General features: G+C 34.9%; 1 protein-coding gene across 1 annotated transcript in view; it reads left to right on the top strand.

Moving 5' to 3' along the window:
- LOC132550664 (uncharacterized) overlaps window positions 1-10,051 on the top strand; it is a 62,155-nt gene extending 52,104 nt beyond the window's left edge. The window contains exons 20-22 of the mRNA XM_060214754.1: window positions 8,074-8,201; window positions 8,846-8,973; window positions 9,817-10,051. Coding sequence (XP_060070737.1) covers window positions 8,074-8,201; window positions 8,846-8,973; window positions 9,817-10,051 — 491 coding nt within the window. The remainder of the gene's footprint in view (window positions 1-8,073; window positions 8,202-8,845; window positions 8,974-9,816) is intronic.
- The last annotated feature ends 6,534 nt before the right edge of the window (window positions 10,052-16,585 follow it).

Below are 16,585 nucleotides of genomic sequence, written 5' to 3'. Positions count from 1 at the left end.
ACCTGTGCTGTTTTGTCTGTAGGAGTGTACCTGTGTTGTTTTGTTTGTAGGAGTGTACCTGTGTTCTTTTGTCTCTAACAGTGTACCTGTGTTGTTTTGTCTGTAACAGTGTACCTGTGTTGTTTTGTCTGTAACAGTGTACCTGTGTTGTTTTGTCTGTAACAGTGTACCTGTGTTGTTTTGTCTGTAGCAGTGTACCTGTGCTGTTTTGTCTGTAGGAGTGTACCTGTGTTGTTTTGTTTGTAGGAGTGTACCTGTGTTCTTTTGTCTGTAGCAGTGTACCTGTGCTGTTTTGTCTGTAGGAGTGTACCTGTGTTGTTTGGTCTGTATCAGTGTACCTGTGCTGTTTTGTCTCTGGGAGTGTACCTGTGTTGTTTGGTCTGTATGAGTGTACCTGTGCTGTTTTGTCTGTAACATTGTAGCGGTGTTGTTTTGTCTGTAACAGTGTACCTGTGTTGTTTTGTCTGTAGGTGTGTACCTGTGTTGTTTTGTCTGTAGGAGTGTACCTGTGCTGTTTTGTCTGTAACAGTGTACCTGTGCTGTTTTGTCTGTAACAGTGTACCTGTGTTGTTTTGTCTGTAGGAGTGTACCTGTGTTGTTTTGTCTGTAGGAGTGTACCTGTGTTGTTTTGTCTGTAACAGTGTACCTGTGTTGTTTTGTCTGTAACAGTGTACCTGTGTTGTTTTGTCTGTAACAGTGTACCTGTGTTGTTTTGTCTGTAACAGTGTACCTGTGTTGTTTTGTCTGTAACAGTGTAGCGGTGTTGTTTTGTCTGTAACAGTGTACCTGTGTTGTTTTGTCTGTAACAGTGTACAGTGTACCTGTGTTGTTTTGTCTGTAACAGTGTACCTGTGTTGTTTTGTCTGTAACAGTGTACCTGTGTTGTTTTGTCTGTAACAGTGTACCTGTGTTGTTTTGTCTGTAACAGTGTACCTGTGTTGTTTTGTCTGTAACAGTGTACCTGTGTTGTTTTGTCTGTAACAGTGTACCTGTGTTGTTTTGTCTGTAACAGTGTACCTGTGTTGTTTTGTCTGTAACAGTGTACCTGTGTTGTTTTGTCTGTAACAGTGTACCTGTGTTGTTTTGTCTGTAACAGTGTACCTGTGTTGTTTTGTCTGTAACAGTGTACCTGTGTTGTTTTGTCTGTAACAGTGTACCTGTGTTGTTTTGTCTGTGTACCTGTGTTTGTCTGTAACAGTGTACCTGTGTTGTTTTGTCTGTAACAGTGTACCTGTGTTGTTTTGTCTGTAACAGTGTACCTGTGTTGTTTTGTCTGTAACAGTGTACCTGTGTTGTTTTGTCTGTAACAGTGTACCTGTGTTGTTTTGTCTGTAACAGTGTACCTGTGTTGTTTTGTCTGTAACAGTGTACCTGTGTTGTTTTGTCTGTAACAGTGTACCTGTGCTGTTTTGTCTGTAGCAGTGTACCTGTGTTGTTTTGTCTGTAACAGTGTACCTGTGTTGTTTTGTCTGTAACAGTGTACCTGTGTTGTTTTGTCTGTAACAGTGTACCTGTGTTGTTTTGATTGTATCAGTCTTTTGTTGTTTTGTTGTTATTATTATATATGTATAGCCAATTAAAAGCTAAAAAGCATAAACAATTCACTATTTTCAAGTTGAAATGACATTAAAAGTTTCCTCTTTATATATTGTTTCTGGGAAGGCGGTCCACGGACACGGTATACATAATCCTCCGTTTCATTGTTTTCTTTCTGCTTCGCTTCCTTTTACAATGCCTTCTCTGCTTCTCTTTCACAATGTGTTAAGTCGTTTCTTATTCCTATTGAGGAAAGTTGGCTTGATTTCTTACTTTTCAAATATTTTAAAGATTCCTTTCTTTGGTTGTTGTGACTCAAAATGAACCAGAATAGGCCGGCTGTTATTGGTTATGTCACTGGACTCTGGTCTCTTTCCCAATCGTATAATTTTTCTAGGCCTATCTTTGTTTGACACTCCACAGACTTCTAATACATCTCCTACAACTTTAGCATCTTCTTCCATACGTTTCTTTCCTTCGTGATGGGACTGTTCTGGAACTCCAAATAGAAGTATGTTGTTTTCCCTCTCTGTTCGCTCTTTAATTTCAGCAACTATTTCGTCTTTGCTTGGTGCAGATTTCTCATATTTCAAGTTCATTTCCAGTTCAGCGATTAACCCTTTTACCTCCCTTTCAAGTTCTGCGATTCTATCTTCAAATTCTTGCGTGATTTGCCTTCACCTCTCTTCTATTTTTCTGTCCGTGAGAATATTCTTTTCGACTGTCATTCTGCATGGTGGACAAAACCACACGGTATCTGATTTTGATAGGATGTCCTGTTTCTTTGAATCAAAATCCAGACATCTGATGCAGAAAAGGTCCTGGCAACAATCACAATTCATGTACTTCTTTGCTTCCTTCCAGCATACTGTTCCACCATCAATGCGTCGTTGAAGGACTCTTTCGAGTTGAATCCCATTTTAGAAGCCGATTTCTTGCTACTTCTTGCACTTCCGGTTTTGCCTTTAATCATTGTATTTGTTATTTCGCGAATATTTTCGTATCCACGAATTCACACTAAATCTAGGATGGTCTCCTGATCACTTCCATACTATATGTATTGATAATTACCTCCTTATTGGCAAATTATCGACAAAATTTACCACGTTGGCTAAGGAGCATCCTGAAGTACAACTTCATCCATGGCGAGACGTCACAATCAATCTCAATCTGTGTTGTTTTGTCTGTAGGAGTTTACCTGTGTTGTTTTGTCTGTTGGAGTTTACCTGTGTTGTTTTGTCTGTAGGAGTTTACCTGTGTTGTTTTGTTTGTAGGAGTTTACCTGTGTTGTTTTGTCTGTAGGAGTGTACCTGTGTTGTTTTATCTGTAACAGTGTACCTGTGTTGTTTTATCTGTAACAGTGTACCTGTGTTGTTTTGTCTGTAGGAGTGTACCTGTGTTGTTTTGTCTCTAACAGTGTACCTGTGCTGTTTTGTCTGTAACAGTGTACCTGTGTTGTTTTGTATGTAACAGTGTACCCGTGTTGTTTTGTCTGTAGGAATGTACCTGTGTAGTTTTGTCTGTAGGAGTGTACCTGTGTTGTTTTGTCTGTAACAGTGTACCTGTGTTGTTTTGTCTGTATGAGTGTACCTGTGTTGTTTTGTCTCTAACAGTGTACCTGTGTTGTTTTGTCTGTAACAGTGTACCTGTGTTGTTTTGTCTGTAACAGTGTACCTGTGTTGTTTTGAAGTATAGCTTCCTTATTTTGTCAGTAGAAGTATAGCTTCCTTATTTTGTCTGTAGAAGTATAGCTTCCTGATTTTGTGTGTAGAAGTATAGCTTCCTTATTTTGTGTGTAGAAGTATAGCTTCCTTATTTTGTGTGTAGAAGTATAGCTTCCTAATTTTGTGTGTAGAAGTATAGCTTCCTTATTTTGTGTGTAGAAGTATAGCTTCCTAATTTTGTGTGTAGAAGTATAGCTTCCTTATTTTGTGTGTAGAAGTATAGCTTCCTTATTTTGTGTGTAGAAGTATAGCTTCCTTATTTTGTGTGTAGAAGTATAGCTTCCTGATTTTGTGTGTAGAAGTATAGCTTCCTTATTTTGTGTGTAGAAGTATAGCTTCCTTATTTTGTGTGTAGAAGTATAGCTTCCTTATTTTGTCTGTAGAAGTATAGCTTCCTTATTTTGTCTGTAGAAGTATACTTTGTTCTGATCTGTTTATACCACTTTTGTTTGGGTTGTTGAAGTACACTTCCCTTGTCATGTCCTTTGTGCTTTGGTTGTAGAAGTATGTTCCAGTATATCAGTAACATTAACATATATTTGTAATTATGTGCATCATTTGTGAATTTTTCTGCTTTTTGGTTAGTACTAATTCCATGATGACAGAAAATTATTGAGAATTATTATGTCTGATTTGTAATTCTGTAAGTTTGTTGTGCAAGTTGCCCTGTCCCACTGAGTTATTTTCTGTTGGTTTATAAGTAAAAGTTTTCTTTATTTTTCACAGCGACAGAGGCATTGTGACTGATGTTTGAAATAAAACAAATTATTTTCAAATAAGGATATACTTCATGGACAAAATACACACACACACACACACACACACACACACATATAGTGTACCTGCAAGAAAACCTAAATAATCATAAATTAAGTGAACAATAGTGAATATTTCTTGTAGTTATTTCCCATGTAACTATTTTAAGAGGGCGTTAACAATAAATTCACAGTTCAGAATTTTTTTTTTTTTTACATCTGCCTGCCACTTCCTATATCACCTGAATGACATGTATAGGTAACACCTGGTATGAATTAGCATGTGCAAATCTCAAACCATCACACCACCTATTGGCTCTGCATAGAGAAAATAGTTTCAATCTAATTTCAATTGGTCAATTGGTTGAAATTTATCGATATATAAATAAACAAGCTACAAAAACAAAATCCGATATAGATGCCATCTTTGAGATAGTTGTTTCCAGCTAAGTAAATTTGATTGAACTTTCAAGGTCACAGGGGTCAAATGTGTTGAAGTCTTTAAACAACTTCTTCTCAATAACAAAAAGGTCTGTGGTGCTGATATTGGGCCTGAAGCATGCTGGGATGAAGGGCTACCAAGTTTGTTCACTTTGACCTACTGTCAAGGTGACAGTTATCAACAAGCAATATGTCCAGTGTAATGGCATTTGTGTAATACATGTATAAAGAATATGAGTTAAAGTTTGCAGAAAATGTCTTTATGAACCAACCAGTGTCTTCTATGTAAACTGTAGCATAGCTGAGCAATTTATTTTTGGCCTATTTGGACTCTTTCATATATATGTCTTTGTAGTCAGATGACCCTTAAGGCCTGTGGGCCTCTTGTTAATGTATCTTACACTGTCTTTTTAGTGTGTCTTACACTGTCTTTTAGTGTACATTAATAAATGTGTCTTGCATGAGTGTGCATTTAGTACTTTTCTGAGTTGTTTCCCTTGATACATAACTCAAGATTGTATTCCAATATTTATTGAAGTCTCTATCTGTAACTGAACACAATGAAAGTACAAGCTAATTCATGATTGAAGTCATTTACCTACATCTTGGCATAGTGTAAAGTAAGACCTTTTTTTTTTCTCTGTTTATTTAAGGCAAAAATTAATAAATAAAAATACTCTGACACTATAGAATTCCTTGGAACTAATGCTGTCAACATTTTCAGTTGTGTACACATGTGTTTTTCTTGTAACTCAACCAAATGTTTTACACACAAAGAAATGTGGTGTTCAAATGAGAATTCCATCCAAAGATTCTGATAGCTCCAGGTACAATTCTTTAAGTTGCAGAATCATAATTATTAAATCAAATACAAGCAAAACATGTTTGGTTGGTTGACATTTATACATAATATTGGTAATAGAAGGTCTGTGTTGATATCACATGACAGATTGTAATGTAGTTTATCATTGGTAATAGAAGGTCTGTGTTGATATCACATGACAGATTGTAATGTTGTTTATCATTGGTAATAGAAGGTCTGTGTTGATATCACATGACAGATTGTAATGTAGTTTATCATTGGTAATAGAAGGTCTGTGTTGATATCACATGACAGATTGTAATGTTGTTTATCATTGGTAATAGAAGGTTTGTGTTGATATCACATGACAGATTGTGATGTGGTTTATCATTGGTAATAGAAGGTTTGTGTTGACATCACATGACTGCTTGAGGAACCTGTGTAAGAATTGTTAAGGCTATCATTACATTATTACAAATAAAATATCTTATTCAGAAATGTTTCCATAAATGAGCATTTTTCACATTTCCTTGTGTAGAGCTCAAAGTTACTTTAACAGATCAGAATTCCAGTGTTCACCATTGCCTACTTTATGGAAGAGGTGCGACACAATTCTTAACTGACATCATTTATCAAAACGCTGTCACCACAATACAAATATTGTATTCAAACCCTGTGGTGAGCCTCATTTCCATACGATAGTTTGGTCATGACAGACAAGTGCATTAAAGACACAAGCCTGTGAGTTATGTGTTATATGAAACTTCATTAGGCGATGTTATCATCTGCTAATTAATTCATGGCCACATGGTTCTGTTTTGATATCAACCAAGGAGAACGTTGATCAGGGTTGATTAAATGCTTGTATATTTTCGTTTATGTGTGACTGTTATTGATGTTGGTGATTATAAGTGTAAATCACTTATGACTTAAACTAAGACCAAAACGTAATCTAATTTGTCACTGTTTTAAACTCTAACATACAGATTTTATAATTAATTTGGATTAGAATCATCTTTGATGACATTATTTTTGGATACAACATTCAATATTTCAGTTTCCCTGTTATACAGAATATCTGAATTTGATTTTTACATGTTGATGATGAAGTTGATGATATGATGTAAATGATGAAGCATATTAGATCATATGTTACACAGTGTTGATGTGGCCATGTAAATCACAGAAACTCATGTCCTATATCTGTATATGTGTATTTTTTAAATATAAAACTTCAATGTGTAAATATGTTCTCTGACTAATGTTGTTGTGAATTAATACCCATTTGACATGTCTTTTATCAAAGAGGTTAATTACTTAATTAATGTCAAATCTATTAATTAATCTTATTGAATTATCTCCCTTTGTGTAGTGTGTGATGAATACATATAACCAGTACATAAAATTTCCATTACAAAATTTGAAGCTGTATAAATCCCAGGAATTCCCAACATTAATCACTCATTAAACATCAATCACCGATAAATTTCAACTCATAGTGTTATTGATTAAACAATAATATTTTATTTATATAATAATTTTGTATAATTTCTGCCTTTTTAACAAATAATACTACTAATGAAAAAGTAAAAAAAAAAAAAACACAATCTCTGTAATACCGATAACAAATATTCATTGGTGTCAAATATTTACTGTAATTTTAATCAGTTAACATGGTTACAGTGTGGATAACATAACTGTTGCCCCCCCCCCCCCTATTCCTATCAATATTCGCCCCCTATGAAATCCTGTTACTACTCACTACCTTTCTTGGCTCAGGCAACCCTCCAAAGTGAGCTTACACTGTTGTATAATGTCCCCTTTTTGTCCATCCATCATCCAATTTTCGTTTTAGACAACTTCTTAATAACAAAATGGCCAAAGGTCATATGATATTGTGCCAGTAGCATGCTGGAATGAAGGTGCTACAATGTTTATTCAAGTGAATTACCTTAACCTGCTGTCAAGGTCACAGGTGTCTTCAAAGAGGCCAAGAGGCTAGGGTCATGATATTGGGCTAGTAGCATACTGAGAAAAGTGCTACCAGCTTTGTACAAATGACAGACCTTGACCAACTTTTAAAATCTTCAAGCAATATTTTTCCAATAGCCAACCAGTCTAGGGTCATAATATTGGGCATATATCATACATTGTACTGAGATGGCAGGATACAAAGTCTGTTTAAATATTTGACCTTGACCCACTTTTAAGGTCAGAGGAATCAAACATATTGAAATATTTAAGCAATGTCTTGTTGAATAGGTCATGATATGAGACCAGTGGCTGACCAGGATGTAGGACTACCAAGTTTGTTCTAATGAAGTATCCAACTTGGTTTGTCAAGTGGGTCAAATGTGTTCAAAATAAATACAACTTCTTCTCATAAACTAAGAGGCCCAGAGTCATATCATTGAGCTAGTAGCAAGTTATGTGAAGTGCTATCAAATGACAAATCCTGACAAACTGTCTTCAAGATCACAGTGGTCATATGTGCTAGAATTTTTAACTAATATTTTCTCATTGACCAAGAAGCCCGGTGTCATGTTATTGTGCCAGTAGAATGCTTTTATCTACTTTCAAGGCTACAGAAGTCAAATGCATTAAAATTAGGGGTCATATGTGTTTTTTTTGTTAAAAATATTTTCTCAATAAGCAAGAATCTCAAGATCCTGATATTTGGTGGGTGGTATGATGGGAAGAAATGCTACAAATTGTTTAAGTAATTGATCTCGACACTTTCAATGTTTCAGGAGTAAATTGTGTACAACATTGTTTCTTGTGTTCCTGATTCTGATCAATGTTTATAAATTTTCAGGGTGGGTCATTCCTGTCGTAGCTACGGCTGTTGGTGTTGTCTTTATCCTGGTCCTGGTTGGTACTATTTGTTATTTTGTCCGTACCAGGAAGGCGAAGACAGCAAAGGCCACAGGAAGAGGACCATCAGTAAGTCTTTTTGAACTCACCTGGCTCAACAGAGTAAATTCTTTAAAATCTACTCCTCCTGTAGGAATGAATGGATATTTCCCAAATTTAGTCTGAAGTATTCTTGGGTGTAGCAGAATCAGTTGTGTGACCACAAGGGTGGGACTCGTACAGAAATTATATCAGAAATTATTTGTCATATATAAAATTCTTTATTAAAAGGTTGAATAGGTAAATTAGCCAGGTGAGTGATGCAGGCCCCTTGGACCTCTTGTTCTTGTTTGTAAATGATTAATTGTACACATTTTTACTTTTTTTAAAAAAGTTTTTATATCAGTGTGTTGTAATATTTATATTTGCATAAATATCTTACACATCAGTTGTTCACTCAGATATCTTACACATCAGTTCTTCACTCAGATATCTTACACATCAGTTCTTCACTCAGATACCTTACACATCAGTTCATCACTCAGATATCTTACACATCAGTTCTTCACTCAGATACCTTACACATCAGTTCATCACTCAGATACCTTACACATCAGTTCATCACTCAGATATCTTACACATCACTTCTTCACTCAGATATCTAACACTTAGCTTATACATTCAACAATATTTGAGATGAGAAGTACAAAGAGATTTGTTGATTGTATTTACAGACCATTTCTCAGCATGACTTTGGTGGAGCCCGAACACAGTCCTTCAGTGGTATAGCTAACATAGCATATCAGGTGGAATCTGTTCCTGGACCTGATCACTACGATTACATCTCACCTCAAAATGTCAGGTATGAACATTAAATTGTCACTCTTACTCTAATCACAATATTTCAGAATGGATTTTGACCAGATTTTTTATTGTCATGATTTAAAGACTGACTTCTGATATTTGAGATGAACATGGAAGTTTAAGATGCTACATTGATAAAATAGACATTGTAAAAGCAATGCTGCTGTTTTGTGAATTCACTGGGGTTTTGGTAAGACACACCAATGTTATGATGACTTTAGGTTTACTAGTAGTATACACATGTACTTTACACTGTTCTAAAATTAAGAAATTTATTTGATTATAGTGCTGCTGCACCGACCTGTGTAGATATTGACGTTTTGATTGTAGTGCTGCTGCACCGACCGGTGTAGATATTGACGTTTTGATTGTAGTGCTGCTGCACCGACCTGTGTAGATATTGACGTTTTAATTATAGTGCTGCTGCACCGACCTGTGTAGATATTGACGTTTTAATTATAGTGCTGCTGCACCGACCTGTGTAGATATTGACGTTTTGATGATAGTGCTGCTGCAACGACCAGTGTAGATATTCACTTTTTTTTGTTCACTTTGGATTTTCCTCCAAGGCTTCAAAATTTAGGTCCTTATCATCACTGAAGTGTCCTAGAAGGATGAAACAGCTTTATGATGGAGTTTATTTGATTGTTTGGCTCTACTGTATCCAATTCTGAATTATTTAAAGGTGCTCTTCATTTACGTATCTCTTGTAAATTTCTTTTTTGTGATATTCTGAGATCAGAAAAACTAGAACATATTCATTAGATGTTGGTTGAAAATTACTCAGGTATGAATTCTGAGAAATGACATTAAAAAAGATATTTCAATGTTTTATTTTTAGTGGACCTCGTGTATCAAAGCAAATGGTACCACCTGGTTGTCCACTGCCACGTCGACCTCCACAGCCCTCTATCAAACCAAGCACAGGGCCACACCCATCTTCCATCAAATCACATGTTTCTCATGAATATGTAGAAGTTACTGACTATCAGGCGCTAGGGCCACGACACAGTACAAAGTCCACCGCATACAAATCTTTGAAAAATCCTAAGAGTGGAGCAGAGAATTCAGTTTGAAGGTGAAATCTTAATATAATTTTCCAGGCTATAATTTGTTTAAAGTACTTTGTGTTCATTATCACACAGTTATTCAGAGTACATTAGGTAAATGTTTACTGACACCTGTAAAAACAAACAATACTTAAATCAATACTATTTACATATTATCATTCACCTAATCATTAACATATTATCAACTTTTGTTTTGTTAAGTTTTGTCACCCATGAGCAGCCAGGGACATTTTAAGGCAGGGTGTCTGGTAGTAGCTGGTGGCTTCCTCACTGAACAACATATGGGAGGCCACGGCATGCTGCTTAGAACGACTAAGGTGTCCTCTTGCCCAAGGACAAAACAATGTCATCCTATAGACTAGTCCATTTGCCAGCTTCCTGAGAAATGTGAACTGCCATTGGTAGAACCATGCTTCCATTTGGTTTTTGATTTTTTTTTTTTTTTAGCATTTCTGCAAATTAATATCCCAGTTCCACAGAAATAACACTTATTTTTTATGAGATTATCAAGTTAACGTACACAGGACATTTTATAGACATATCAGGGGCTTTATAGTCAACTGTCTGTAAAAATGACATCCCTACTTAATACTAATTACTTAGATATATTGCATTTTCAATATGCACCATACTGGAGTGTCATTTCTACCAAACGTTGAATGTAGTCTGTCAAAAATGTTACGTAATGAGTGTAACAAATCAATTTGGACAGGTCAAGATGTACCGGTAACAAGGTCTCAGGCCCTTGTGGTCAGGATATAGGTCCAAATATACCTGTAACAAGGTCTCAGGCCCATGTGGTCGGGATATAGGCCCAAATATACCTGTAACAAGGTCTCAGGCCCTTGTGGTCGGGATATAGGTCCAAATATACCTGTAACAAGGTCTCAGGCCCTTGTGGTCGGGATATAGGTCCAAATATACCTGTAACAAGGTCTCAGGCCCTTGTGGTCGGGATATAGGTCCAAATATACCTGTAACAATGTCTCAGGCCCATGTGGTCGGGATATAGGTCCAAATATACCTGTAATAAGTTCTCAGGCCCATGTGGTCGGGATATAGGTCCAAATATACCTGTAATAAGTTCTCAGGCCCATGTGGTTGGGATATAGGTCCAAATATACCTGTAACAAGGTCTCAGGCCCTTGTGGTCGGGATATAGGTCCAAATATACCTGTAACAAGGTCTCAGGCCCTTGTGGTCGGGATATAGGTCCAAATATACCTGTAACAATGTCTCAGGCCCATGTGGTCGGGATATAGGTCCAAATATACCTGTAATAAGTTCTCAGGCCCATGTGGTCGGGATATAGGTCCAAATATACCTGTAATAAGTTCTCAGGCCCATGTGGTCGGGATATAGGTGAAATATGGTCTAAGATCCCTGTGGTCTCCTTTCAATATACTACAACATATAAATGATTGTTAAAGTATCAAACTGAAAATTTGGCCTTTGATTTGTACTATATGTATTATATCCAGAGCTTTTATAGATTTTTATCAATATATATGTGTTTAAATGTGTCGGTCCTATAGGATGAAACTGCTTTAGAGAAAATTGAATTATTTTTGTTAATTTTAATAATATGCTGGTTTTCCATAAATAATGGTAAATTACTGGTGTTTTTAGTCGATATGAAAGGATATCAGAGTTTCAACGTTTGATTTTTTTAATGTGACATAAACCTAGAACAAGGAAAGAATTGTCTTCCGACAATATCAAATGTATTTTCTAAGAAAAAGTATTTTTAAATTGAAACTAAGATTTTCAATAGGATTTTTAGTATAGTATTTGAAGTTTAAGGTTTTTATTAAAGAAAATTATAAGTTGAGTAAACTGTGATAAATTGTATGGTTGACTGGAATGAAAGGAAAATGGAAGTTTAGTGCATGGAATTGTAGAACAAGAGATGTTGACAAACAATAGTAATAATGTATTTATTCTGAGCTATATGGTTGTATTGGAGTGTATGAAATATTTTTATCTTCCGGAGAACTACCGTTCAGAGAAAAGACCTCGAGAAGCATCACATCTCTCATAAACTTTTGTGTCCTATTTTCAGTTATAGCATCAAAGTCAGTATCCCATCTCAAAACTTAAAATGTGATTAAAAGACACAAACTGCTCTGAATTGTAAATGAAATATTTCGAACTTCTCTTTGTAATTAATTTTCAGTTATTACAGATCTTGGATTTATATCAACAAAATCTAAAGCAGTGTTTCACCAATGTTTTGTAAATGTTTTGTTTTTTATTTTTCAATTTTATGGAATTTTATTTTATTTTTAACTTTTCCTTTTTTGTGTGAGTTATGAAAAAATGAGAGGGATAAGATTAATATAAATGCAATTTAATAAAAACATTTACAAATTATTTTACACATGTATTTTTTTAGTAAAACTTTTTTTATTATGTTTTGGAAAGGCTTCTAAGTCCATAAGTATACATTCCACTTCTATCCCCCCAAAAACAATTATTGAAAGAAAAAATAATATTGGAATGGCAGTCATTTTTTATTGTGTAACTTGCAACTTTTACTTTTGATCTATTCCTGTATATAGTAAATTTATCTATGTGTACCCTGCAATAAGTCCAGGCCATTTCCTGATTCAAAGTCAAGAGATGGGCTTATTACAGGACTGTTATGATCTATGATGATTTGGAGATATGAATTGATCATATTGCCTCTATAAATAGAATAGCTCTGGAGTACAACTTTTTACACTTTATACCAGTGTCCTTTTTCACCTCGCAAAAATTCATACATAATCGGAACTAGGCAACTCCTCCACTTATTTATAGAATATTCTTCATGGAATCAGTTAATTGACTGAACAATGCTTAATACAATGGTAGCTGTACTCATTTGGTGAAATCCCATATATTCACTCAATGCCGGCCATTCATGTTGTTTTAACATTTAACAGCTTTACATTTTATTACACTAGGCCAATCACCAAGTTGTCAATATCAGTTTTTTGTTATCGTTGAGCTGTGATTCTTGGCCTTTGGTTGGATAAGAATTTCTTGACAAACATAAAACAGGTCACTTTAAATGCCTCCCAAAACAGATGATTCTTCTTTTCAGTGCTATATATATTGATCTTTTGAAAAAAAAAACCTGCATAATTCACGAATGGCACAAACTCTGGTAATTAGTTCTAGTACCGTTAAATTGGGTTTGTCCAATCATGGGTAAAATTTTTTCAGGCAGAGATCTGGAACCCTTCTAGATAATTATTCAAAACTTTGAATCGGTACTCTAGCAGTTCCTTTTTTTATGAAGAAGGTCTCTATTTAAATACTTTTTGTGATACCATGGTAACAAATAGGCCAAATTACAAATTTCAGTATTTCTGGACCCAAGTTCTGAAACTTTGAACAGTTATCAAGCTAGTCACAGTGACAAGTTTTCATTGTTTATCATTTTTGTCAGTACCAGACTAACATAGTCACCTTTGAGGTGCCTTTTCAGTAAAGGACTATTCAATTTATTTTTTTGTTACCATGGGAACAGATAAGAGCAAGAAAAATGACCAGTATCACAGTTTCCAGAGCATTAAACAAAATTGCTCCAACACCGTCTGAACCTTTGTCCTCTCTGTACACACTAAAATTTGCTTCTGGAGGAGTTTTTTTTATCTTGATAAATATTTTTCAGTTGTCTGTCAGATATAGCATTATAGTCTATGACAAACCAATTTTAGAAGTAACTTCCATATTTATACATAGCCTTTAATAAATTATATAACAAAGGTTATTATTTAATCTTTTTATTTGGGAATGATCCAAATCATACTCAGAAACATCAACAGTAAAAACTGACATTTGTCAAAACATAAATAACAGTGGTGGATTAACGCCTGTTATTATAATAGGTATTACATGATTGTCATTGATTTAAACAGTGGGGGATAATGTCACACTTGTGTTAATATGTGTTGTAACTGAGATGTATGAATCTGATAATCATGCGACAATGATTCCTCTGTGTCTTAATTGGAATAAAATTTTATTGATGCTTGTATTTTTGTGTTCATTTTCAGTAACTGATATAGAAAATCCTAGTGTTTTTGTGTCGAAGGAGAATTAGACAAATAGTTTACTATTACTTAAGTTACCTAGCTAACATTGTGCTGATTTAATAAACCAGAGTATCAGTAAAACTGATTAATACTCCCAGAGAAACAACAGTAACTCTGTAATTTGGAGGTTGTGGGACTTTGGTACACCAGGGACCATAATAATATCCTTTCTCTATTGAAGGGACAATATATCAATGTCTTGGTATAATTGCATATTTTGTTTATATTGATTTAAATGGCATCAGTTTTTTTTTCTTGCTGAAAATACTAAATATTAAGCCACATGCATCCAGAAAACTTTTTGTTGGCTTTCAAGGATTTCTTAGAGATAAAGCCACAAAATGAAGGTGTCTTAAAATTGTCTTACTGGTGTCTTCAAATTGTCTTAAAATTGTCTTACTGGTGTCTTATAATTGTTTTACTGGTGTCTTAAAATTGTCTTACTGGTGTCTTAAAATTGTTTTACTAGTGCCTTAAAATTGTTTTACTGGTTTCTTAAAATTGTCTTACTGGTGTCATGGACGATTTTACAACATTTTAAAGACAGGAAGATCAAATAGATAAAAACAGCATGCCCATAGGGCCTGTATTGCTCCCAAAAGTCTCTTTCACCAAAACTTGGTCCACACCAAACAGAATCCTGCCTTTCCTACAGCAGAAATGACTTTTCACAGCATTGCTCTATTTTCCCTTTTGGGGCCTGCTCATCCCATTCCATCCCATGGGGATAAGATCCACTTGTATACAAAATGAATTTCACTTTACCCATGGATGCTTTAGATAAAATTGGGACTGGATCTACAAATTCCCAGAGAAGATTAAGGATTTTAAAGAATTTGCTCTATTTCCCCTATTAGGTACCATGGCAATTAGACCCACCATTTATACAGAATTGATTCTTCTTCATCCAATGATGCTTCCCACCAAATAAGGAAAAGAATTTGCTTTTTGCCTCTATTTGGCCACAAGCTGAAATCCACTGTTAATACAAAACTGTTTTTCTTTACCAAAGGATGCTTCAGACTATTTGACAAAATAAACTCATTCTTAAAGGAGAAGAAATTTAAAGAACTTACTAAATTTTCCCTTTTGGACCATGCTACTCAGTTTCCTGGGAACTGAAAACCATTATTTAAACAAATTTGCTACCACTTTCCCAAAAGATGCTTCTCACCAAATATGGTCAAAATCCATTAAGTGGTTCATCACTAGTAACAATTTTTTGTAAAAAGTTGACAGTCAACAAGACAATTGACATGAGCATAAGAAATCTTTTAGATCACAGAGTCATTTAATAATAAGGAAAAACAAGAGGCCCCCATGAGCCTGCATTACTCATCAGGAATTTGATAATTTTCATGAATACATCGATTGGTTGCATCATTAAAATTCAAAATGTTGGTTAATGAGAAGAAGTAAGTCACTTGAAAATTTTAAGATTTCTTTTCCTAAACTTTGTTGAACTTCATCCAATGAACCAACAAGCTTGTATGAATATGACCCCTCCGGGCTGGTACCTTGAATAGAACTCAAGGTAATTTCTTTTCTCAAACTTTGTCTGGCTTCATCCATGGTAACATGTAGGCGTTTTGGTTAATCTGAAGAAATTGTTTAAATGTTTTTAAAAATCTGATAACTGTGACCTTGATTATAGGTGAAGGTCATATATCTTTACACAAACATTGTTGGGCTTCATCCAAGGAACCTTACAGACAAATACAAAGTACAATGTGACCCACATATAATGAACTAGGATACCATGGAAACTATTTTTGTATGAACACAAACACAATCCCTGTCCGATTTCCTTTTCAATTCATGTATTTATCTCTTACATAAAATTAATCATCTGTTCTGAAATCCCATGTTTTATGAATGATCTATTCAGTCTCCATTATAGTTAATTTTTCAACTTATTGTATCCAAATATCATATACACACCTGGTTTGTCAGGCGTGAATGCACAGAGTTACTTGACCGTGAAATGATAGTATGTATTTAAGTATGTAATAAGTTGCCAAAGTATTCTGAAATCAGATCCAGCTTTGAGTGAAAGGTGAAACTTGTAAAGGCATGAGGAAATGGTCAGTTCTTGCCAAAATATAAATGTTTACAATCAAGAAATTAACCATGACATTGAGCAACATTAACCTAACCCCGTTGTTGGCAATTATATAAGACATCTTTGTTTAAATGACACATCACCAGTAACGGGGATAACTTTCGAAAGCTAACCAACATACATGCCTGGTTTTAATGATGCTTGTTTTAATGAAGTCTGTTTATCATAAAGAAATACTGAGGGTCCCCAGGATATAACGTGTAGTATGATAAAGTGAAGCCCCTGGTAAAGTGAACCATTGTGAAATAAACCTTGTATGGTAAAGTGAACCATTGTGAAATAAACCTTGTATGGTAAAGTGAACCATTGTGAAATAAACCTTGTATGGTAAAG

The sequence above is a fragment of the Ylistrum balloti genome, unplaced genomic scaffold, assembly GCF_031769215.1.
Source record: "Ylistrum balloti isolate Yb309-2 unplaced genomic scaffold, AGI_CSIRO_Ybal_v1 Utg370138, whole genome shotgun sequence".
Lineage (NCBI taxonomy): Eukaryota > Metazoa > Mollusca > Bivalvia > Pectinida > Pectinidae > Ylistrum > Ylistrum balloti.
This window is presented reverse-complemented; position numbering and strand designations above follow the sequence as displayed.